General features: G+C 45.3%; 1 protein-coding gene across 3 annotated transcripts in view; it reads right to left on the reverse strand.

Moving 5' to 3' along the window:
- Positions 1–26,384, reverse strand: part of NR1I2 (nuclear receptor subfamily 1 group I member 2) — a 31,985-nt gene extending 5,601 nt beyond the window's left edge. Inside the window, exons 1-6 of one of the 3 annotated variants that reach the window (XM_032298959.1) lie at positions 25,847–26,384; positions 7,225–7,358; positions 6,012–6,230; positions 3,113–3,246; positions 1,253–1,440; positions 146–420 (exon numbers count right to left, since the gene is read on the reverse strand). In XM_032298959.1, the coding sequence (XP_032154850.1) occupies positions 146–420; positions 1,253–1,440; positions 3,113–3,246; positions 6,012–6,230; positions 7,225–7,235 (827 nt within the window). In that variant the 5' untranslated portion in view covers positions 7,236–7,358; positions 25,847–26,384. Of the gene's footprint in view, positions 1–145; positions 421–1,252; positions 1,441–3,112; positions 3,247–6,011; positions 6,231–7,224; positions 7,359–25,296; positions 25,800–25,846 lie in introns of those variants that run through there. The other 2 variants (XM_032298960.1, XM_032298961.1) reach the window with 2 other exon arrangements.

Below are 26,384 nucleotides of genomic sequence, written 5' to 3' on the forward strand. Positions count from 1 at the left end.
GCTGCCCCGGGGGGCAGGGCACAGGAAAAAGAGGGTCTTCTGACACCAATATCCCCCAAATTCAGGAATCTACCCCAGGCCCTTTGAACCTTCTGTCCACTTCCAGTTCGTTTCCACACCCAACCACCCATCCTCCATGTCCTACCTGAAGTAGGAGATGACTTTGGCAAAGTTGATGATGCCTTTGATCATGTAGGTTGACATGTCAGCCATGTGGGGCAGCAGGGAAAAGATCTCTTTCCCGCCATTGTCGGCTGGGGGTTTGTAGTTCCAGACACTGCCATCCTCCCCCCGCAGCTGCAGAGAGACCTTCACAGAGCACAGATCTTTCCTGACCTGGCTCCATTTGGCAGCTTCTTCCCTCGATGGGGCCTGTAGAGACTCTGGCATCTCACAGCCACTGCTAAGCACACCTGGCAACTAGGACACATGCCAAGAGGCAGAGAGAGGAGAGACAGCATGTGTTTTCATACATGCTCAGATCCCAGTCAAACATACATAGCTTCAGCTGCAGCCTGAAAAGATGCACAAATGCAGGCATTCATACTCACAGGCACGCATGTGTCCCCACACATACATACACACAACATTTGTTTCTTCTCTCCGGGTTCTCCTATCAGATGAAGGTGCTTTGGGGGGTCTATGAATTAATGGTCACACACATTATCCCTGCTGGGTCAAAATGGAGGGTAAGGGGGCCTCCAACCATGGTGTGTCCCAAGCATTCCAGATGTTGGGCTCAGGAGACTCAGAAAGTTTAGGGCAGTACGGATGGGAAGAGCAGATCTGAGGTCACTGAGCTAATCCAGTTCTTTGGGCTGGGAAGGGCCACTTGAGATATCTATCAGTCCAAAGGAGAAGGAGGGCGCTTGAAGCATAGATATGGTTAATGTGCTGGGAACAAGAGACACCAATTCATGAAAGTCACACCCCCAACAGTTCCTGACCCTGTCCTCATAAAGCCCTGAATGCCAGCAATCCTGGGGAACTGCCTAGCTTTCCCTCCACATATTGCTCAGATCCAGTTCCTACCTGCTTTAAAGAAGAGAGCAGCGATTTTTAAACCTGAACCTGCAACAGAATCACCCGGGGGTCCTGCCCCTCCCTGGAGCTTCTGATTCTGGAGGTCTGGGGTGACCTGCAAATCCGTATGCTGATGCTGCTCATCCAGGGACCACACTAGAACTCTGGGAATGAGACTGAGGCTTTGAAGAGCTAGCACAGATGCAGGGACAGCTCCCCAGCCTCCTACCCGGAAATTCTTGAAATGGGAGAAGGTAGTGTCAAAGGTTTTCATCTGAGCATCCATCAGCTCCCTGATCATCATCCGCTGCACTTCCGTCAGCCCCTGCATTTCCGGTGGCTGAGTCCCGATCCGTTCTCTTTTCTTCCTCTTGATCAAGGCCCGCCTCTCCTCCACAGCCACGTCAGACATGATCACTGCAGGGACAGTGAGGCTGGCTCAGGCACACGTGCCCCTGGTCAGCCTCCAGCCCCCTGGGAAGCCACTACATAACGCTTTCAAGGCAGCAGAAGGCATTGGGCAAAAGGGAAAATGATGGTGACAAGCAATTCTCCCCTGTCCAGACTTGAGAGGCCTATGGGCTCCTCTGGAGAAATACCTGGGTGAGGACAGAACTGGGGTGCAGCTGCTGTGTTGCTCTCTGCAGTAGGGTTTGTGAGGACACTGTGGGGCCCTGGTAAGATCATGGGCTTCAGAATCCGAAGGCGCTGGGTTTGCATGAAAGCTTTGCCACTTACTAACTGTGACCCCAGGCAACCTCCTTAACCTCTCCTGCTTTCAGGTTTCTCCTTCGTAATCTGGAGGAACCGTGTTTACCTCGTACCACTGTTAAATGAGACCTTGGACGTAAAGAGTCCAGTATAATTCCTGGTACATAAAAGATGTTCAATAAATGGCATCTACTGTTATCATTTTCTGGTGAATTATATACCAAGACTTTCAGAGGTGTCTGGGTCTCTAAGACCCCAGAGAGCTGGGGTACAGCTTAGCAAGAAATAGTAACTCTAGACACTTCCTATATAGCCTGGAGCCTTAGGGTCTTCTGTGGATTTCTGGAGCCCACTGTATGTATAGAGCAAAGCTATGAGGTCCTTGGTGGGGAGAGATGGAGGGCGCCTGCCAGCAGCCTTGAGAACTTGTTCTTGAAAGAAGCAGCTTTGGGGCCGGGCGCGGTGGCTCACGCCTGTAATCCCAGCACTTTGGGAGGCCGAGGCGGGTGGATCACGAGGTCAAGAGATCGAGACCATCCTGGTCAACATGGTGAAACCCCGTCTCTACTAAAAATACAAAAAATTAGCTGGGCATGGTGGCACGTGCCTGTAATCCCAGCTACTCAGGAGGCTGAGGCAGGAGAATTGCCTGAACCCAGGAGGCGGAGGTTGCGGTGAGCCGAGATTGTGCCATTGCACTCCAGCCTGGGTAACAAGAGCAAAACTCCGTCTCAAAAAAAAAAAAAAAAAAAAAAAAAAAAGCAGCAGCTTTGGGTCCCTTTGTGTTCCATGGAGACAAATACGCACTAGAAGCGTCTAGCCTTTTCCCCATGAGCCTTAATCTCAGAGTGACCTGGGAGCACGGATGTATCAAAGTTAAACAGGTAGAATGAGGACGCCTCATGTCACCTGTCTGCAAAGAGTTCCCCTATAAAGATCCAGGTCTGGGGCAGCTGGTGGGGCTAGTAGCTAGAAGGCTAGGGGTCCCATTAACCAATGTGGCTCCTGCTTCCCTTCCCCAGATTCACACCCCTATCCCCAAATGTGGTTTTAAACCATCAGAACAACTATGAGGCGGACAAAAAGAATCATGCAGGAGCAGCTGAGGGGAGACAGAGAGCACACCCTGGCCAGAGCTGCCCAGCACATCTCCTGGGGCAGAGATTACTAGACTCCCTCCGTCTCCACAGGGCCGGCTGGAAGCGCTCCCCTAGGTGGCTGCCTGTTGCGCCACGACATCAGTTCACAAGTGCACGTGCGCTCAGGCGCACACTCGGCTCCCATCTCCACTCACGCAGCACACACCCACGGCGCGTCCCTACACAGAGCCGTGCGCCCCGGCCCCGGCCCCCGGACCGCCCGCGCGCGCGCTGCTCACTCTCCTTCTTCATGCCGCTCTCCAGGCACTTGCGCAGGCGGCAGGCCTGACACTGTCGCCGGGTCTTCCGGGTGATCTCGCAGGCGCCCTTCCGGAAGGGGCACCTCAGCCGGGCGTTGCGTTTCATGGCCCTCCTGTGAGAGAACGGGGAGCAGAAGGGAATCTGCACCCGTGCCCGGGCCCTTGGTCTGGGGCTCCTGGCCACATCACCTCCCTCCTTACAGACTCGGGGAGGGGGACGCCAACCTTTGCGTCCCAGCTGGGTCGGGTTTTATGGGAAGGGTGTAGGTGGGCGTCCCTAGAGGTCCAGGACTCGGCTAGAGGGGGCAGGGAGGGGAGGAGATCTTTTCTGGTCATTACCGCAGGAAATGGGATGCGTGCTTTTCACAGGCTCCTGCAGCTCCTGGGCCACTTTCTGGGACACTTCAGCTCCAGGCCCATCCCCAGCGCCTTCCCCTCTTCCTGAAACCCCTGTCCCCTCCTCTTTCACACCCTTGTTACCGGAAGGTTTCCATGGAGAGGGCCTCTTCCTCGATTTCCCCTCCTTAAAAGAGGGAACCGAGGAAACCTGACCCCAGGAGAGTAAGAAACCAGAGAAACCCCCGCCTTTCCTTGCTCCGCTTCTTGACTGGGTTGCCAGGGAGGAAGGGGTGAACTATGGGGAAGCTTTTCTACCCCGCGGGACAGCGGCTTCCCCATGGCAGAGTGGATTCCCCTCGTTGATCTAAGGGGCAAAGAGGTCCAGCGCCTGGAACAGCAGAGGGTGCAGGCGGGACCCACCGGCCCGCACAGAGGCGGTGCGCAGAGAGGCAATGGGACAGAGGCCTTTTGGAGACGCTGGTGCAACATCTCCTCCTCCCAGCCCAGGAGTCCTGCACAAAAGACACGGTTGGTGCAGCCCTTCCTTTATTTTTCCCATTTCCACAGCTGGATGGAAAGAAACAAATTATCCCTTGGCTCTGGCTCTGGTCCAGAGTGGGAACTGAGGAAGGCTGCCCCAGGAGCACAGAACAGCCAGGTAGGGCTGCAGAGGTCCCTGAGGGCAGGCCTGGAAGGCTGAGCTAAGCCCGCAGTAACCGGCAAGGTTGAGCTTGGAGGCCTCGGGCCTCGGACCAGTGACCAGCTGAGGGGCATGTTCTTCACAGACGCCATCTCTGCCTTTTGCCTTCCCAACTGGCCTGGGGAAGAAAGCCCTGATGCTACATCAGAGTTCACCCAGAGTGAGTAAAAGATGAAACCGGGGCGCACATTGATTAAAGGTATGCTATGTATCAGATGCTAGGCTAGGTATTTTGCAGTTTTGCAAATTTAGATCTCAAACCCTGTGAAATTCATAATCTCATCTGCCTGGCACAGATGAGGGAGACTGAGGCTTGGAGACAATGGACCCAGCTGTCCTCTGGGTACATGACAAGCTGAAATTTGAATCCAGGTCTGCCTGATACTGGATTTAGCTCTTGCCCACTAAAACATGTTGCCTCTTTCTGGGAGTCCCAGAAATAGTACCCAAACAAGGAAGGGAGAACCGAAGATTCCCACACGCCGAGGCAGGATGCATGGACATTGCATGGGCAGCCTCTTCTGTGCCAGCAGTATCTGGAGCTGGTGCAGACATCCTCCCTGTTCCACGCAGCTGTCTGGCATGTGCCCAGCTGAGGAACATATCTGGTGCTCTTTGCTAGTGACTAGTTCAGGCATAGACTGGGCCAAGCTCTATGAGGGGCCTCCTGGGAAAGGTTTGTTTACTCTCAAAGATGGGCCTTTGTTTGCCTCTGCTGAACCTCATGATTCCTGCCTGGGGCCCTGGCACCCACAAGGGGAGCCCGATTGCAATCAGAGCTCTCAGGTGGGATGGCTGAAGAGAAAAATGGAAAGAACCTGAGCTGCCGAACTCACCAACCTGGAGGCCTTCAGGCTTCCTGTTAAGAGAGGTAATGCATTTTCCTTATTGCCAAACCAATTTGCAATGAGTGTCCTGTGACTTGTAGCTGAACCTAGCCTGACGCTGCTGATATGTCTCACCCCTGTTATAACTCATGCAATACAAATGTTCATTTCTCCCAGGAACTTGCCCATTTCCATTCAAATAAATGCCCAGCCTCCAGGAAGAATTCTGCAAAGGGCCAAGTCAGGCTGGCTGTCTTGGGAATGCATGAGGGTCCTGCATGTGGCCCTTGAGGTGGGAGCTGCTCCTTGCATACCCTATCCCCTCTGGAGGGTGCAACTGGAAGTCCTTCCTCACACATGGAAGGTATAATTTGCAAAACTGCAAAATAGTTCACACATTTCTTCCCTCCCCTCCCTCCCTTCCGCTCAGTCTGCTTCTTTTGCCATGGTCTTAGCCCTGTCCCAAGGGTAGCCTTGCTGAACTGGCTTCGCTCTGTTTCTTCAACTGGACAACATGAGCTCTTCTGTCCAGGCCTGCCTTGCTATGAGCTGGGACATTTTAGACCATGTTTGTGGTCCTCCCTGTTAGTCTGTTTCTAGGTGACCTTGTTTTGTTATATTTTTCATTTATGCCATTCTTTACGTAACAACCACCCCAGAAGGCGGATATGAACGCTTGGATTTGGGATTTTCAAATTCCTTATCTTTTATTGAGTCATCTTCTCTTTTATTCGAGACCACATGGAGAAGCCCAGGGATATCTTAATGGAAGGAGACCTTTCCTGGGTAGTACAGGAAGACTAAAAATGAAGGATTCCTCTGGGATATAAATGGCTCCCTTGAGACTCTTACAAGGCCTTTGGGAGGGCCACCAGCCCACACTTTGAACCTGGGGGGGACAGGTCAAGCTGAGGCCTTGAGACGTTACCCAGTGGGTTAGTGGCAGACCCCAGTTAGATGTGACCCAGCGTGTCAGTGGTGGCAGGTGAGTGAAGGCTGATGGGTAACTCACCTGAAAAAGCCCTTGCATCCTTCACATGTCATGACATTGAAGTGATAACCAGTGGCCTTGTCCCCACATACACGGCAGATTTGGGGACCCCCAACTTCCTCATCTGCCTTGACAGTGGGCTTTCCAGGAACAGACTCTGTGTCCCTCCAGAGTACAAAGTCAGCATGGTTCCAGCTTTCTTTGGGTCTCACCTCCAGGTTTGCTTCTGGGTTTCTTGGACTAGAAGTGAGAAAACCACAGAGAATGAAAAGGCTGGATAGGGATGTGTGGAGGCCTCAGAGAAAACACTCTGTCCCTTACATGCATCACTCACATTTGGGCCTGTGGACTCAGGAGCTGACCTCTCATGGGGAAAAAAAGGGGGAGTTGGGTCTGGAATTGTTATAAAGAGAGCAGTAATCATGACGTTTTGTATGCAAAAATAGAGCCCTGGAGTAGAACATATGAATAAGAACGTGGGAGAAAGAAGGGTAAGAGGGGAGGAGGAAATGAGGAGAAAAGAGAGCAGGCTGTCTGGGTTGGATTACAGAGGCCACACCTGACTGGATTGAGGTTTGGAGGTCACGAGTTGGCCAGAGGTCTGAATGGCGAGCAGCTCTTGGGACAGATTACTGGTTGACGATGATTTCTGGGATTGGGGACATTAAGGGAGGATAGTCCTTCAGGTGGGGCGTGGTCCAAGCTCCCAGAGGGAGCTGGAAAGGCTGGGCAGAAAGAGAGTTTTCAACTAAGTAGCCAAGCAGATGGGGAGAAAGTGGATGCGGGGTGGGCAAGATCACAACACGGGAAGAAAAATGGCCAATGGTCCCAGCAGAGCTGGAGTCTAAGTGGATATTGAAGAATTGCTGCCTATTAATAGAGCTGCTGCTAAGCATGGTGGCTGTTGTCTGTGATCCCAGGGTTTCGCGAGGCTAAGGCAAGAGGAGCGCTTGAGCCCAGGGGTTTGAGACCAGCCTGGGCAACAAAGTGAGATCTTTTCTCTACAAAAAATAAAAAAACTAGCCAAGATCAATGGCATGAGCCTATAGTCCCAGCTACTTGGGAAGCTGAGGTGGGAGGATCGCTTGAGCCTGAGGGTTTGAGGCTGCAGTGAGCTAGGATCATGCTGGTGCACTCTAGCCTGGGTAACGAAGTGAGGCCTCATCGCTAAAAGAAAGAAAAAAAGAAAAACATCGAGGTGTACTCAAGGATGTCCTCCCCCGATGACTTGTACCTTGAGAGCATAACTTGAATTCTTCTTGGATGTTCAGTAGACGTGGGGGACTGTCCTGTTTACTACTGTACCCCAAAGTCTCTTTAGGTACTGATTGCCAAGGGCAGCAACCACCACATGTGATGATGTTTTTTCTAAAGCCAAAATCAAAATTTCAGTAAAATTCTGACATATAAATTTCTAACATCATTACAGGTGATATCTGACAGTTTCATCTGTAAGAGTAAATAAGGAATTAATCTGTCTCTGACCCTGACCCTTCATTACACTATGAATACAATACATTGACTGGAAACCTGAACTGAACCGGCATAGGGGGAAAATCTGCCCTGATTTTTCAAATCATAATCCTGACCTTATGTAGGCTTGCAGACAAAATGTATACAACCTCAAGCCAAAAAGTTGATTTAAGATTTAAAGTGCTCCTTTTTTTTTTTTTTTTTTTTTTTTTTTTTTTTTTTTGAGAGGGAGTCTTGCTCTGTCACTCAGCCACACCCAGCTAATTTTTGTATTTCTACTAGAGACTGGGTTTTACCATGTTGGTCAGGCTGTTCTCAAACTCCTGACCTCAAGTGATCTGTGCGCCTTAGCCTCCCAAAGTGTTGGGATTACAGGCGCGAGCCACTGCTCCCGGCTAGAAATCCTCCTTTTTGGAGGAACTCACTTTCCACTTTCTACCTAGGCACAAATAATCGCATATAATTTCAAAGAAATATGAGGATATATTCAGAAGCCATGATTGAAAAGACTGGCACAGCATGATGAGCAAGAGTCAGCACAAAAACAACTAGAATTAGACGTGAGAAGATGCCCTGAATTATCAAACACAGAAATGTTTAAGTAAACAGTACAAGAGGTTGAAGACATAAATAATAAAAGACCTTAAAATTGACCAAGCAGATTTGAAAAATGAATAAAAATTTACTATGAAAATCTAAATAAACAATGACTCCTTAAACCAATAATAACAATATCTTGGGAGTTAGGAAAGGCAAAATACAACTAAAATATGGATGGACACAGTGAAAGTTTTCTAAGGTTCTGTATTGTTGAAGGGAAAAAAGATGGTAAATTTTAGATTGTCATTAGTAAAGTGTGTTTGATGAAATGTCTACGGTTACTGCTAAATGTCTAAAAATTGAATACATAACTTGGAAGCTAATAGAAAGGAAAAAGTGGAAGAAAAAAGTTCAAAAGAAGGCAAGCAGAGAGTTAAGAAACTGAAATGGTGAGACAAACAGAAAACACAAGATGTGTGGTATAAATACCAAATGGGGGCTGGGCTCGGTGGCTCATGCCTCTAATCCCAGCACTGGGAGGCTGGGGTGGGCAGATCACCTGAGGTTAGGAGTTTGAGATCAGCCTGGCCAACCTGGTGAAACCTTGTCTCTACTAAAACTACAAAAAATTAACTGGACGTGGTGGCAGGCGCCCATAATCCCAGCTACTCGGGAGGCTGAGACAGGAGAATCGCTTGAACCCGGGAGGCAGAGGTTGCATTGAGCTGAGATTGTGCCATTGCCAAATATGTTGGTAGGTAAATGTAAATATATTAAATGTAATTATATTAAAAGACACTGACAGACTAGATGTGGTGGCTCATGCCTGTAATCCCAGCACTTTGGGAAGCTGAGGAGGGCAGATCGCTTGAGGCCAGGAATTTGAGACCAGCCTGGGCAACATGGAGAAAACCCATCTCTACCAAAAATACAAAAATTAGCTGGATGTGGTGGTGTGTGCCTGTAATCCCAGCTACTTGGGAAGCTGAGGCATGAGAATTGCTTGAACTTGGGAAGCAGAGGTTGCAGTGAGCCGAGATCATGCCACTGCACTTCAGCCTGGTGACACAGCGAGACTCTGTCTCAAAAAAATAAATAAATAAATAAAAATAAAAGCACACTGAGAAAGATGGTTTCAGCGGATGGCTGCAGCAATCTTAGGTTCAGGATTAGTATTTGGGGGCAGATTTTGTATTAGAGAATAAGGAATGGAACAGACACCAAAATGGAAACTAATGATTATTCAAAATCAGTGTTTCAGGTGCTTTGTAAAAGGTCACTCATTGTCTTAGTTCATTCAGGTTGTCATAACAAAATATCAGAAACTGAGTGGCTATTTATAAAAAAAAAGTTTTTAAATTTATAAACAGAAATTTATCTCTCATGGTTCTGGAGGCTAAGAAGTCCAAGATTAAGGCACTAGGAGATTTAGTGTCTGATGAGAGCCTGCTTCCTGTCATCTAGGGCACCTTCTCCTTGTGTCCTTGTATAGTGCAAGGAGCTAGCCAGCTAGCTTTTGGGGTCTTTGGGGTCTCTAGGGTCTCTCTCTCTCTGAAACAGAAAAAAAAAAGCAACAAAACTCGGCCACCTAGGCTAGAGTACAGTGGCGTGATCTTAGCCCACTGCAGCCTTTACCTCCTGGGCTCAAGCAAGCCTCCAACTCAGTCTCCTGGGACCACAGGTGCATGCCACCATACCTAGCTACTTTTTTTTTTTTTCATTTTTAATAGAGACAGGGTTTCCCTATATTGCCCAGGCTTTACAACTAACTTCTGGTCTCAAGTGATTGCCTGCCTCAGCCTCCCAAAGTGCTGGGATTACAAGCATGGGCCACCACTTCTGGCCTCTGGGATCTCATTCGTGGTCATGAGGATACCACCCTCATGACCCAGTCACCACCCAAACTCCCCACTTTCCAAAGCCATCACATTGGGGATGAGGATTTTAACATATGAATTTGGGGTGGATCACAAGGTCAGGAGATCAAGACCGTCCTGGCCAACATGGTAAAACTCTGTCTCTACTAAAATACAAAAAACTAACTGGCTTTGGTGGCACATGCCTGTAGTCCCAGCTACTCGGGAGGCTGAGGCAGGAGAATTGCTTGAACCCGGGAGGCAGAGGTTGCAGTGAGCCAAGATCACGCCACTGCACTCCAGCCTGGCAACAGAGCAAGACTCTGTTTCTCTCTCTCTCTCTCTCTCTCTCTCTCTCTATATATATATATATATATATATATATATACACATATATAGGTTATGAGAGAAAGGTAAATTGAAACCACAAAGAAATAACTTCTACAATACACAAGAATGGCTACAAATCAAAAAGACGTAAGAATCAGTAATAATGTAGAGAAACAGCTCTTATGCACTGCTAGCAGGAATGTAAAATGGTACAGCCACTTAAGAAAACAATCGTTCAATTACCTAAAATGTTAAACATAAATTCACCACAACTCAGCAATTCTACTTCTACATATCCACCCAAGAGAAATGAAATCATATGCCCTACACAAATACTGCACAGAAATGTTCATGGCAGCATTATTCGTAATAGCCCAAAACCTGACCCAAATATCCATCAACTGGTCCATGGATAAATAAAATATGGAATACACTTGGAATACTAATATATAATAAAATACTAATATACAATGAAATTCTATTCAGCAGTTTAAAAGAGTGAAGGATACATGCTACAGCACAGATGAACCTTGAAAACATTATTCTACGTGAAAGAAGTATACCCAAAGACCACATACTGTATAGCTCCACTTATATTAAATGTCCAGGAAAGGCAAATCCATACAGAAAGTAGATTTGTGGTTGCCTGTGGCTGAGAGTGGAATACAGTGGCTGCAAATGAACACAAGGTTTCTTTCTGGAGCATAGAAATGCCCTAAAATTAGATTTTGATGATAGCTACACAACTCTAAATACACTAAAAGTTATTAAATTGTTCACTTAAATGATTAGACTTTATGATACATAAGCTATATCTCAATAATGCTATTTTTAAAAATAATCAACTGGACATTCCAGAAATTAACAGTACAATATCTGAAATTAAGAACTCAGTGGATGTTTTAACAACAGATTGAATCAGCAACAGACAGTGATAGTGCATTCAAAATTAGGTCAACAGAAAATGTATAAGCCAAAGCACAGAAACAAACAAAAAAAGAGCATTAAGAAAAGAACAGGGCATAAGAGACACACAAGACTTGGTGAAATAGTCTAGTATGCTATGGACACAAGACTGGGACAGAAGCAATCTGGGAAAACACACTTGCCAAAAAGTTTTTGAAACTAATGAAAGAAGAATTAAAAACATACAGACCTACCCACACACCTACCCACACATTGTAAAATTGCTGGAAATCGATGACAAGAAAACTAATCTTAGAAATACCCCCTCAAAAAAACCACAAACAAATAAAAATAAGATTAATGGTTGACTTTTCAGTTGAAATTGTAAAACAGAAAAGACAATGGATTGATATCTTTATTGCTATCCAATAATTTGACAAACAATATAATTATCCTTCTATTTTAAAGGTGAAATAAAGACATTTTCAGACCAAGACTGAAGAATTTGTTGCCAGCAGATAATTTGTTGCATTATAAGTAATTCCAAAGAAAGTTATCCTGGGAAAAGCAAGTAGATTTCAGAGGGAAGCATGGGACTTTGGGAAGGAATGTGGAGAACGAAAAAGGGTAAATATGTGGGTGCATATAAAACAATATTGAAGGTTTAAAACTACAATAATAATAATGTCCTTTATGTGATATCTTTTAGAGATATGTATGCATGTATCTGTGTCTGCAGATATGTATATATAGAGAATAAAATAGTGATAATTTGGGGGTGGAATTATTTTTATTTTCTCCTCTATAACTGTCTATATTTCCTCAGTTTTCCCTTTTCCCTTTAGGGTGAGAGTCTGATGGCTGAAAGCCTGGAGGCTGACATCCCAGAGCACCACCTAAACAGCTTGAAGAAGGAAGTGTGCCGGCAGTGCTGTGACACCTCCTGCCCTGCCCAGTGAGCTCTCCCATAAGCAGGTGCTTCCTGCTGCTTCCTCACGATGCCATTTCCTTTCTGTGAAATGCTGATTTTCAGTACAAGATTCCCTGTGTTTGTTTGGGGGTAGTGGAGGAGCATTTGGGGCTTCATAAGAATGAGAAGGGGACACACACACACACACACACACACACAGTCTTTGTGCAATTACTTCATTTGCTAAGGGGCCCCAAATCCCCTATTAAAGGGGGAAGGGAGGTCGTCCATGAATGACACACACATAAACATGAGAATGCCTGATTGTGACCAAACCGGACCCAGCTGGCCCACAGCCTCCTGGAGGTCAGAGGACTTTGTTTTTTGCTCCCTGGAGCTGGAGATGTAGTGGGCATTGTCTTGTTGTTATAGTCAGGAAGCCAAATCCTAGCCCTTGCCACTGATGTTGAATTAACTCGCTTTACTCACTAACTTCTCTGGTGATTGGTGTCCCTACAATAAAATGGAAGCTGATGAGAGAGGCTGACATGGCCTTGGGCATGAAGAGGAAGAGGAGAGTCACTGCTGCTGCGGGTGTTGCCATAGACAGATCTGGCAGGGCAAGAAGTGAGAGGAGAGGAAGTGGGGAGGAACCGGAAAGGCAGACACCACTCAGATCCAGCCCAGGGGAAGCCCCAGGAGCTGTGCCCAAGTCCTCCAGAGAAGACAAGTTTGAATGTGGAGAGAAAGAGACAGACAAGATTGGTGCAACTGGGGGTAGCAATGGAGGGGAATTGGAAAGAAAAGGTGTGAAGTTTCTGCTACAGAAGGAGCAAGTCTCCCAGGATTATGTAGAGAAGCAAGGAATAGGGTTGGGAGGGAGGGGAAAAGGGGAGAGCAGCACAAGGCTTGAGAGAGCTCAGGGCTGGACAATGGCGCAAGGAAGGGATGCGATGCAGCCTTGAAGGATTAGAACTAGACAGAGCCTGCTGTGTAGGCCTTGACCAGCGGAGGACAGTGGGTTACAAGGAGGCTCAACGCAGGGACTCTTGCAAGAGTCCCCTGTCTTGGGGCTGGGAAAGGAGTCAGGGAGAAATTTCAGGTTGTGTCAGGCTGAATGAGATCCTGCTTGAGTCCCAGGGACCTGGGGTTTTCTGATCAACAGGGGATTAAGCCGTGAGATGAGGCACACTTGGTGTGAGTGTTTAAATGATTTGAGATGATTCAGTGGTACAGGGTAGATCATGACTACAAACTAGAAAAAACATCACAGAGTTGAACGATTATGCATGTTCCTCCCTCTGCAGGAGAAACACAAGGAAGGGAAGGAGTACAGGGAGGAGCTGGGAGGAGACCTTTGGAATCAAATATTTAGAGACTGTGCATGAGAACATGGGTGAGTTCTCATGTATCTGAGGCTGCAGATACATCTGGGGCCAACAGTCCAGGAATTGGAATTGCGTACAGACATGGGAAGGGCAAGAAAGAATGAAATGATCAGTAGAAGGTGCAAAACACTGCCTGTTAGGTTGGGAAGTTTAGTAGCAATGGAGGGCAAAGGAGAAAATCCCGCTAGAGCAGAAAAAGCAAAATACTGGAAAAGGAGAAAAGCCCTTCTCAGGGCATGGTGGAATATAGTTTGAGAAACACGGAGAGAGGGAAAACTAAGGCAGTGAGAATGGGGAATTGTAGTTTAGAAAGAATCAAGAAGCAACGTGAAAGAAATTCAAGCAAAAGAATAAAACCTGGCCTTGACTATTTCTGGGCACAGGTGATGGCAGGGAGGAGGCAGCATTAAGGGATGAGGAAGGCTGATTAAGGAGAGGCCCCGAGAAACCTCAGGTGATGGGCATGTTTCTTAAGAGAGTAGGAGGTAAGAAGAGGGCTGCTGGCCATGCAGAGGCTAGGGACGAGTCACAGGGAAAGGCAGACACACTGTAATGCTGTGTTGTAAACAAGGGAGTCAGGGCTGACTGGCTGAGCAGAGCAGGAGACTGATGGCGTGCACAGTACGATGCCTCAGAGCCCTTTTAGCTCCTTCTCCTGCCCAGCCATCTTCCCGTCCCCTCGCAGGCACACAAAGTTTATCCTTACTGAGGCATCCCTTACAGTCTGGTCTGCCTACATTGAACTTTGCCCTGGTAAGGGATCTCCAGGGTTTCAGGCCGGGGCATCGCTGTCTGGGACACAGCTAGTCTTCGCTTCTGCACTTGCCCATCTCCCTTACTGGCGTCTGCACTGATCAACCCCAGCCAAGAGTGGACTCCTCAGCCAGTGGTATTTGGAAGAGAAATTTCATCTCTTGTTCAGGTTAGTCAATGGGTGAGTAGAGGTGTTCTTAGCTTATGTGGGTTCTGAGGCTTACACAATTTGGGCAGCACTATTTTATTTTACTTTATTTTATTTTATTATTTTTTGAGATGGAGTTTCGATCTTGTCTCCCCGGCTGGAGTGCAGTGCTGCGATCTCAGCTTACTGCAACCTCTGCCTCCCAGGTTCAAGCGATTTTCCTGCCTCGGCCTCCCAAGTAGCTGGGACTACAAGACATGGGCCACTATACCCGATTAATGTTGTATTTTTAGTGGAGACAGGGTTTCACCATGTTGACCAGGCTAATCTTGAATGCTTGACCTCAGGTGATCCACCAGCTTTGGCCTCCTAAAGTGCTGGGATTATAGGCGTGAACCATGATGCCTGGACTCGGCAGTCCTATTTAAGTAAAAAGAATATAGGCCAGGTGTAGGGGCTCATGCCTCTAATGTCAGCACTTTGGGAGGCTGAGGTAGAAGGATCAATTGCAAGCAGGAGTAAGAGACCAGCCGGAACAATACAGCAAGACCCTATCTCTTTAAAAAAAAAAAAAAAAAAAAAATGCTGAGTGAGTCACTCACGCCTATAATCTCAGCACTTTGAGAGGCCAAAGTAGGAGGATCATTTGAGCCCAGGAGTTCAAGACCAGCCTGGGTGACACGATGAGACCCCATCTCTACAAAAAAAATTTTTAAATTAGCCAAGTGTGGTAGCACATACCTGTGGTCCCAGCTACTCAGGAGGCTGAGGTGAGAAGATTATGTGAGCCCAGGAAGCAGGGGCTGCAGTAAGTCATATTCACACCACTCCAGTCTGGGCAACAGAGTGAGACTCTGTCTCAAAAAAAAAAAAAAAAAAAAAAAACACACACACACCCAAAAAAAAACAAATAAAAAACTTAGCTGGGCATGTTGGTACATGCCTGTAGTCCTAGCTACTTGGGAGGCTGATGTGGGAGGACTGCTTGAGCCCAGGAGTTCAAAGCGGCAGTGAGCTCCTGCCACTGCATTCTAGCCTGCGTCACAGAGTGAGACCCAGTCTAAAAAAATTTTTTTTAAATACTAAATTACAAATATAAAATTAAGTACCAAAGAGAATATTTGTAAGAAATAATGAGAAAAGAAATCACAACAAATGACAAGGACAAGTAACAAACAGTACAGAATCCAGAAAAATGGTGTAACATTTTAATAAACTATTGCCTGGCATGCCTCTATGTTTTTGATTATGTCCTTGTGGTAGATAGAAGATGCCTGCATCCTTATCCCCAGAACATGAGAATATATTTCCTTTCATGGCAAAAGGGTCTTTGCAGATATGATGAGGGTACAGACCTGGAGATGGTATCCTAAATCATCAAGGCAGGCCTAGTCTAATCACATGAATTTTAAAATTAGAAAAACTTTCCTAGGTTTGGTCAGAGAAAGATGTGATGTGGAAAAAGAGTCAGATGCTAAGTTGCTGGCTTTGAAGACAAAAGAAGGGGCTGTGAGCCAAGGATTGCAGTGGCATCTAGAAGCTGGAAGGGCCAAGGAAACTGATACTCCTCTACTGTCTCCAGAAGGCAACCTCCACTGATTGGGCAGAGTTGGGATGGCTCAGCCCAGTGGTCCTGTCCTGCCTCTCTGCTGCACTGTAACTCTGGTTTGTTTGTTTTTTAAGACAGAGTCTTGCTTTTGTTGCCCAGGCTGGAGTGCAATGGAGTGATTTTGGCTCACTGCAACCTTTGCCTCTTGGGTTCAAGCAACTCTCTTGCTTCAGCCTCCCAAGTAACTGAGATTACAGACACCCGCCACAACGCCCAGCTAATTTTTGTGTTTTTAGTAGAGATGGGGTTTCACTATGTTGGCCAGGCTGGTCTCAAACTCCTGACCTCAGGTGATCCACCAGCCTCAGCCTCCCAAAGTGCTGGGATTACAGGTGTGAACCACTGCGGCCGGCCTGCATTGTAACTCTTTACTCTTGCCTGAGCAGCAAGGATTGAGGCTGCTCATTTTCCTTGTGGTAACTCTGGAGTGGGGAAAGTAGACTTTGGCTAGAAGAGAATGAATGGGCAGCAAGGTTCTGGAGTTACAGTGAGATCTGGCTGTTTAGTCCATTTTGTATTGCTATAAGGGAATCTGAGGCTGTGTAATTTATGAAGAAAAGAGGTTTGTTTGGTTCATGCTTCTGAAGGCTACACAAGCATGGTACCGGCATCTGCTTCTAGTGAGGTCTCAGGAAGCTTCCAAGCATGGCAAAAGGTGAGGCAGGAGCTGGCATGTCACATAGCAAGAGGGAGCAAGAGAGAGAGGAGGAGGTGTTGGGCTCTTCAAACAACGAGCTCTTGTATGAACTAAGAGTGAGAAGCCACTCGTTACTGAGGGTATCAAGCCAGTCATGAGGGATCCACCTCCATGACCAAACACCTCCCACTAGGCCTACCTCCAACATTGGAGGTACGTTTCTTTTTTTGTTTGTTTTTTGTTTTTGATGTGGAGTCTTGCTCTGTGGCCCGGGCTGGAGTGCAGCACCGCGATCTTGGCTTACTACATTCTCCTGCCTCAGCTTCCTGAGTAGCTGGGATTACAGGCATGCGCCACCACGCCCAGCTAATTTTTTTTCTTTTTAGAGATCTGAAGTGATTTTATCTTGATTTTCTTCACTTTAAGCCAATCATGAAATTTCACAGTGATTTCTGGGGTTGCAGCAGAAGGATGGTGGTGTTAAGAATCATCAGTGCTGTGGCACAGTTGGCCCGTGGAGGTGCAGGCAGGGTGGGCCATCACTGGGGCAGCTGGAGGAGTACAGATTGCCCTGCAGGCAGATAGGTGATGTTCTGAGAGCCTGAGAGCTAGTACGCGATGTCCTCTGCAGCTTCCAGCTTGCACATTTAAATCAGGCCATCCTGGCAGTGGCCTGCAAGTTCTGGCCCTCTCTGCTTCCTGCTGAGCCACCTGTTTGGCTTCCATGGCTTCTGTGAACTCCTTTCCGAAGGTCAAATGTGTCAAGGACACATGGTCCAGGATGAACCTAAAGGTGGCTGCTCGTTCTGTAAGTTCTCACTCACCTGCCTGGAGTGATTAGTTCTTCAGCATCGAAGCAAGCCACCATTGACTTGAGGAGCTCTCAGTCTTGATGGACAGCAGCACACACTCATCATAGTCCTCTCAGATGCTGGTGAAGATGTGAGGAAGCTGGCTAGAGATGGGCCCGAAGAGGATGCACAGTGTGATGTTGACATTCTGTAAATCTTTGCTACCAGTGATGACTGGCACATTACATGGTCAAGGATGGCAGTCAAAGATAATTGGTTTCTGTACCCATGGGATGAGAAAGTGAGTCCCTTCTCCTATCACAATGACTTATATGCCACAGAATGGGTCAAAGATGACAGCTATGTGCCCAGCGTCCACATTATATAAGGCAGAGTTCACCATGCCTCCTGCAACAGCTAAGGCCAGGCCAAACTTGCTGATGGACTCAAACACTTTGGCAGCCATATTTTTTTCTGCTGGACCCTCTCACACATGCTTCCCCTCTGATCTTCACATCTAATTTTTGTATTTTTAGTGGAGGCAGGGTTTCACCATGTTGGCAAAGCTGGTCTTGAACTCCTGACCTCAGGTGATCTGCCTGCCTCAGCCTCCCAAAGTGCTGGGATAACATGTGTGAGCCACTGCACCTGGCCTGAAGGTCATATTTCAACATGAGATTTGGAAGGGACAAAACATCCAAACCATATCACTGATTTTGGCAAGAGACCCATCAGGTAACTTTTTTTTTTTTTTTTTTTTTGAGATGGTGTCTAACTTTGTCACCCAGGTTGGAGTGCAATGGCTCAATCTCGGCTCACTGCAACCTCTGCCTCCTGAGTTCAAGCGATTCTCCTGCCTCAGCCTCCAAGTAGCTGGGACTACAGGTGCATGCCACCATGCCTGGCTAATTTTTTTTTTTTAGTAGAGATGGGGTTTCACTGTGTTAGCCAGGATGGTCTCGATCTCCTGACCTCGTGATCCGCCCACCTCGGCCTCCCAAAGTGCTGGGATTATAGGTGTGAGCCACCGCGCCCGGCATAGCTTTTTTTTTTTTTTTTTTTTAAGAACAGAAATGATCAAAGAATGCTTTTGGTAGAAAATGATATTACTTCCTTCCTCCATCAGAAAGACAGGTGTGTCACATGAGCTGTCAACACTGGTGAAGCAATTACACAAAGAGATAAATGGTGTTCACAGTCTCCCACCTCTCCTTGTACAGGAGACTCTCACAAACGTTCATCCAGCCTGACCTTGCAGGAGGAGGCCACTCTGGAGGCCAAGCCCACCCTGAAGCTGCTCTCAGAGGGGCTCCTGGTGGCCAAGAGTCCATAGGCCTTCTGGGGCCTGTGAGGGATGGTGTAATTGCTCTGTCCCAGGGACAAGTAATCCCCTGACCCATTTAGATCTCATTCTGGTGAGTCTGGATGTCAGACATATAGATGTCAGTTATAAGGCCTGCTGGATGGACTGCTGCCTAGGGGGCTGCCATATTCAAAGGCACCAAAACATTATTGGAACGAATCAGAAATTAGGTGAATTTTAAATTGCCTCCTTTCCTACCAAAGCAGTCATCACACTGAGGTGGAGACTTAAAATACTCCTTGACAATACAGACTAGTATCTGTACGGTGCTTAGGAACACTCACGGGCCTGTCACACAGGGCCACTCCAGCCAATCTGACCCTAAGGACAGCTCACTGAAGTTGGGCAGACAGACTACAATTCATCTTGAATTGTAGTTTGCACAATGACCACATGTTGTGGGAGGGACCTGGTAGGAGGTAATTGAATCACGTGAGTGGTTTCCCCCATGCTGTTCTCAGGGTAGTGAATACGTCTAATGAGATCTGATGGTTTTATAAGGGGAAACCCCTTTCACTTGGTTCTCATCCTCTCTCTTGCCTGCCACCATATGAGACATGCCTTTCACCTTCTACCATGATTGTGAGGCTTCCCCAGACAAGTGGAATTGTGAGTCCATTGAACTTCTTTTTCTTTATAATTTACTCAGTCTCAGGTATGTCTTTATCAATCAGTGCAGCATGAACATGGACTAATATAGTAGTTAAAAGCACTATGATGAGGAACAAAAAGATAACCATATCAATTAAACTGCATTTGATCCCAACCTGAGTTCTGAGCTACATTTTAATCTCAAAATGATTCACATTATAAATTGTTATTTGAAGTCAATATACAGGCTCAGGTCTGTAATCCCAGCACTTAGGGAAGTTGCAATGGAGCAGATCGTTTGGGGCCAGGAGTTCGAGACTAGCCTGGGCAACATAGTGAGACACCATCTCTACAAAAAAATGAAAAATTAGCCAAGTGTGGTGCATGTGCCTGTAGTCCCAGCTACTTGGGAGGCTGAGGCAGGAAGAACACTTGAGCCCAGGAGTCAAAGCTGCAGTGAGCCATGACTGTCCCACTGCACGCCAGCCTGGGCAAGAAAATGAGACCCTGTCTCAATCAACCACTAATAAATAAATACATTTTTAAGTATAATGGCCAGGCATGGGGGCTCATATCTGTAATCCCAGCACTTCGGGGGGCTTAGGCAGGAGTATTGCTTGAGGCCAGGAATTTGAGAGGAACCTGGGCAAAAAATTGAGACCCTGTCTCTACCAAAAATAAATTTAAAAAGTGTCTGGGCATGGTGGCACACATCTGTAGTCCCAGCTATTCGGGAGGCTGAGGTGGGAGGATCACTTGAGCCCAGGAGTTCAAGGCTGCAGTGAGCCATGATCAGATCACTGCCCTCTAGCCTGGGTGACACGGCAAGACCCTGTCTCTTAAAATAATAATAATAATTAAAAATTAAAAGTCAATATACATTTGAGGATGAGATAGTTGCTTCCCAGGTAAAGGATGTGGGGAGGACATTCAGAAACATGTAATCTTCAAATGAGTCAAAGCAAAAACTTTGGAACCAGGTCACTGAGATTATGGGAAGAAAAGAGTGGGCAGTTTGAGGTTGAAGCAACAGAGTCTAAGTAAAAGGGGGTAAATGGTTAAAAAAACAAAAACCATAATCGTTGGGATAGAAACACTTGGAGACAGAAGGATTTTATGTATATATTTAATTATGTGTGTATATATATACACATACACACATACATATATGATTATAATTATGGGTGTATATACATACATATATCACACACATAAATATATATATATTATGTATATATATATATATATATATATATATATATAATCCTGCTGTCTCCAAGATACACACACACACACACACACACACACACACACACACACAAATAGCAGAACTGGCCAGAGGATTAAGAGAAAAAAGCAGGTAAAGGGAATGTAACATAAGAATACTGAATTTCTAAGATGCAGGCAAGTGATGCCTATAAAACTGTTGACTTTGTTCATGAAGGGAGACATTTAGTAAATTTTACTCACATTTACTCAAGTTTTGTTGTTTACAAAATGATTTCAAAATTACAACTTCATGTTGAGGTGCCTGTGAGGAAGGCAGCACAGGGCTTATCCCAAGTTGAACAAAGGAGGGTGGGGTGGGGCAGGTCTTATCCTTTTTGCAAATGAGGAAACTAGGGTTCTGGGGTGTGTTCATGAAGTCAATTAATGACAGAACTTTTTTTTTTTTGAGACAGTCTCACTCTCTCCCTTAGGTTGGAGTGCAGTGGCACGATCTCTGCTCACTGCAAACTCCACCTTCTGGGTTCAAACAATTCTTGTGCCTCAGCCTCCCAAGTAGCTGGAATTACAGGTGTGTGACATCATTCCTGGCCAATTTTGTATTTTTAGTAGAGACGGGGTTTTGCCATGTTGGCCAGTCTGGTCTGTAACTACTGACCTCAAAAGATCCACATGCCTCAGCTTCCCAAGGTGCTGGGATTACAGGCACGAACCACCACGCCCAGCCACAACATCTTTTCTTTTCTCTAATTCTTCCTGTCATGTAAATAGATACATGATACAAGTTGCTTTTTCACAAAATTCATGGGGATAAAATGAGGCTATATATTTTAAATTCTTTATGTTTTGTAAACAAAAGTCTTCTCATTGGCCCTGGCATGGGGCAGGCCTCCAGAGGAAAACTCAGATAGCTGAAGTCATAATTCATTAATTCAGATAAGAGAAGCCAGTTGCTATCTTCAGGGGGCCGTAAATGAAAATTCGCCTTTATGCTTCCTGGGACTTAGATCCAAGAGTTCAGCAGGTTACTAGACATGGATCAGGGTTGAGAGCTGGCATCAGCCCAGGTCATAAGTACACGCAGTACTCTCTTCCAATATTTAACAGGACACAGTGGCCTCTGAGTTAACTGCCTCTGTCTTATCGATGCATGTGGAGTGCCAGTATTGCCCATGGTTTTATAGTTTGACTCTTCAGAAATTTATAGAGATCCAGTAAAATTATTTCACACATTAAATGAGGAATTTGGATATGCCTTTTTATATCAGTTTCCAATTGGATATTCAGTTTGTTGTGTCAATGTTTCATAGAGGTTCAGGAGGTGTTGCAGGGAACTTTTCCCAGCCCCTTTCAAGTTGTGCCATCTAAAAGGCCCCTGTGTGCAAGAGGCGTCCCCTACACACCCCTCATGACCTGCCCAGGTTGTGCCCAGGACACCAGTATCTGAAGTGTGAGGACAAGAGACTGATGGGTCAGTGAACAGAACATGGCAACCATACTAAGAATTTGAATTAATGTCCACATTCTCTGAATTTATTGTTCTTTTTAATGGAAAAATCATGGGTCTGCATTCCAAGGGTCCTAGTGGCTATTGGGTCATCTCTGCTTCCATCACCCTTGGGATAAGCTATATAATTAGCTATGGAAATAAGGAAATTAATAAATGCCAAAAAGCATTTAATAAAACTCAATACCCATTCATAATTTATAATTCTTGGTTAACCAAGAGGAATAGAAGAGAGCTTCACTAACTTGATATAGAATAGTTACCAAACACTTTTACTATGTATCTTATTGGAGAAGCATTAGGATCAATCTTATTAAAATAAAAAATAAAGATTTTATTGCGGGCACTATGATGGAGAAGGTGGTTGGAGAAAATCCTCCTGGCATACAGCACCTAAAAATACTAGATAAATTTTTAAGAATATCATTTTTTATGCAGATTGCACTGGTAGGAAAGTAAAGGAAGTCTCAAGAGGCCACAATTTATAAGATTATGCTAAGCCAGAGGCATGAGAGAGGGGAGTCAGTGATCGTCTTGGGGTTTTCTGGACTCCTGTAGGCCTGGAGCCTGGATTTTAATGGTAGCATAGGAGGCAAAGCCTGGGGCCTAACCAGATTAGAGATTATAAACTCAAGATCCCCTATGGGTGACATCCTCAGTAGGAACTATGGAGGGAAACAGGTCTGTCCCAGGCCTTCTCAGCCTTCACTCTGGGTGGAGCAAAAAGAAAAGGCTTCTTTGAGATTCTTAACAACAGGCCTGTAATAAGGTAAGTTTGGGTCAGAATTCACCTTATTTGTGTGGCCAATAGACCACAAGCTTATGGTGGTCCCAGGCGGTTCTGTCCCTGGCTAAAGCAAAAATAAATCCTCTATAGGAAAACATTTTTAATCTCAATGAATCCCAAAGAGAAGGTTCCAAGAAAAATGAGTTCATAGTACAAAATAAAAATGGATTAAACTCTGAAACATGACAAGAATACCTAGGACATCTAAGTGTTTGTAAACAGTACCCCCTAGAATTGTGCAGTATACAACCCACACAGCTGTATGTATCAGCTCTGAGACTATCTTCTTTCATGGCTACTACTCAGCATTATGCTGGATGGCCAAGAAAAACCAATGAAACACAAAAAATTAAGGTTTGTAAAGATTTGAAAGGAAGGAGCAAAACTCTTACTATATACAAATGATATGTTTGTCTATCTAGAAATTCTGAAGTAATCAACTGATAAGCTTTAACAACTATTAAGAGAATTCTGTAAGGTAACCAGGAAAAATATCAAAACCCAAAATAGACTTTCTATTTATCAGGGGGAAAAATCAAGTAGAAAGGTAAACATTATAGTGGAAATTGGCTCAGGAATAGGAAATAGATATAAAAGGACAGAGTATCCAGAAATGAACATGTTTGTAAGTGGGAATTTAGTATATGATAGAGGTGATATCTCAAACAAATAGGGAAAAATGACCTTTTCAATAAATAGTATCAAAATAATGTATTGCAATAAGTGCCAGGTGAATAAAGACTTACTTTTTAAATAAAAGTATTACAGAAAGGTGCACCAAAGTAGCTTCATAATCTTGGTGATTGAGAAATCTTTTAGATAGCAGTAAAATCCATAAAGGGGGAAATTGACAGATTCAAGTACATCAAAATAATGACAACAATAATAGTAAAAATTTCTATTGGCTAAAAAGTATGATTTAAAGTTAAAACACAAGTGACAGGCTTAGGGAGAATATTACATGCACATCAAATAATTTACATTGGGAATAAATAAATTCCCACAAAGGATTTAAAAAATCCAACATAAAATAAGCTAAGAATATGAATAGGTAATTTAAGAAGAGAAATACAATGGCCAAGAGGGGTCCTATAAAAAGAATGCTCAACTTCATTAATAATCAGGGAAATTGAAATATTGAAATAATGGGTTATCATTTGCACTTATTCAAATGGAAAAAATAATAAAATACTGAATAAACAGTAAGCATTGTTTGACCTGTGGAGAAACAGTAACTACCCTTTTCTGCTGGTGAAATTATAATCGGTTCCAGCTCTATGGAGGGCTGTTTGGCAGTCAAAAATTGAACCACATATATCTTGTGATGTGGCAGTTCAACTTCCCAGTAGTTCCTCTAGTGAAATACTTGCACGTGTGTACAAGCAGACAAATGCAGTGAGGTTCACTGGTAAGACTGAAAAATTGGAAAAGCTTAAATATCTGTCAAAAAGAAGATGGCTAAATAAAAGAAGTATACACTGTGAAATATGACATAGCAGTTAAAATAATGAAGTGAGTTCTATAAAGCTTGGAAAGTCTCCAAGTCATACTGTTGAATGGAAAAACAGAATTAGAATGACATGACAACAGATGTTTATTAGTACATCTATGCATAGATGAACACACACACACACACTGGCAGTAAATATATCATACTAAGTGCTTTTGGGGAAACCAGAGATTAGGATTGACAGAATGGCCAAAGGTTAATTTAGGTTTATCTATACTGCTTTCTCATTTTCAAGGAGCATAAAATAATGTATTACTTTATAATTTTAAAAGTTATTACCTAAAAAAAACATAGTCTAGTCAGTTTTGTGGTTTCTTGGGTTTATTCCAGAATAATTCTGAAACAAGTTGACAACTTTAGATTAGAAGTTGGCAAACTTTTTCTGTCAAAGGCCAGGTAGTTAATATTTTAGGCTCTGTGGGCCATACTGTCTCTTTTGCAACTGGTCAAGTTTGCTGTTGTAGGGCAAAAACAGCCATATACAATACATAACAAATAGGCACGGCTGTATTCCTATAAAGCTTCATTTATAAAAACAGCTGGTGGGCCAGAGTTAGCCTGTGAGCCATAGTTTCTCAACCCAGGTTTAGACTTTTATTACATAACTAAAATATTTTTAAAGCATGCACATTTTAAAAATGTACAGAAAAATAATCTTTCCCATTAACCAACTAATTAAATAAGCCACTGAGGCCTCCCTTAGAATCCTTTCAACTCTGGCCATTTCATTAGAGGCTATGTGGGAAGGGAATAGTGCCTGCGATAGCTGATTCATTGAGTCAAGACTCAGTGGACTCAAAAGTGTCCGTTGACCTGTCCTAGACATAGAGTAGCCTTAAAGCAGTGCCTCTGGCCATAGCCTCAGCTGAGCTGGGCTGTAATGTGGAGAGAAGAAGGGCTTGGTGGCACTGAGCACATGCAGGCAAGACTTGGTTCTGTCGGACAAGGTGCCTTTTCACTGGTAGAGGTAGAAAACTCACTGGTCTGAAGCCGACTCAGCTGCAGGGCTGTGCAGGGGTGTGGCAAGGGCTCTAAGGGACCCCTTCCTGAGGTGATGAGGCCTGGTGACTGCCATGCTGCTGTCCTTGGCCTCAGGGGGCTGCCAGCACTAACCCAGCAGGCCACAAGGAATCAGGACTGAGTTGCTCCCAGTTCCCATAGTCCCCAGTTCCCACAGTCCTGGGGGGTGGTATTTCCTGGGTCCAGGGACTCTAGCTCTGTAACAGGGAGCCGGTTGTATGTGTGACTTGTGGTAACTCATGCAGAGTTGAGGCTTCCTGTGATGATTTTTCTAGGAGGCTAGTGCAGGACCAGAGAGCATCAGTAACGGGGCTCAACATTAAGTGATTGTTTTCATGTTTTATTTTTTTCCAACCTGGAAATGAGGAGATAGCAGCAAGGCAAACATGATTCATGACCCACTATGATGCTGACCTCAAAGAGAAGGTATATTTGTGTTCATGCACATCTTTTGCATGGAGCTGAAGGGCAGTCAGCCCCCAATAAAAGGGGAAGAAAGAAAAACCATACCTGCTTGGCGGTGGTAACTTCTTTGCTCTAACTTCTCCTCTGGGGTCCACTTTGAACAATCAGGAGCAAAGGATCGATCAAGGAGTAGCTTTACTGAGGAGCCGCTGCCTTGTTCAGAACAGGAGTATTAGCTTATTCTCTTGCTTTTCTCACTGTGAACACTTGGCTCCCGCTGAAGTAAAGGCAGTGCTTCCTCTTCCCGTCCTAGTCATAGGTTATGATTTCCCCGGATATGAGACAATCTTGTCTCTCACCTACATTTCAGTCAAAGTCAGATGTGGGCTCTAAGTGGCCCCATTGCCACTCCTAAGTCCCAAGTCCAGCGCTTGAACTAGCACATGAAGAGATTACCGTATTTACTCTCATTATATTCCCCTACATTTTTTGTTCAGCTGACTTCACTGTAAAATACAGGAGAAGGGGAAGAGAGTGACAAATATCTGCTTTGTCTAAGTAATTCTGAGCCTATTTCATCAGTCTGAGGGTCTCTGTCCTTTACCACTAGAGGCAACGTTAATTGGAACCTAGATCTCCTAAT

The sequence above is a fragment of the Sapajus apella genome, unplaced genomic scaffold (genome assembly GCF_009761245.1).
Source record: "Sapajus apella isolate SASKATOON/1434 unplaced genomic scaffold, GSC_monkey_1.0 scaffold40, whole genome shotgun sequence".
Classification (NCBI taxonomy): domain Eukaryota; kingdom Metazoa; phylum Chordata; class Mammalia; order Primates; family Cebidae; genus Sapajus; species Sapajus apella.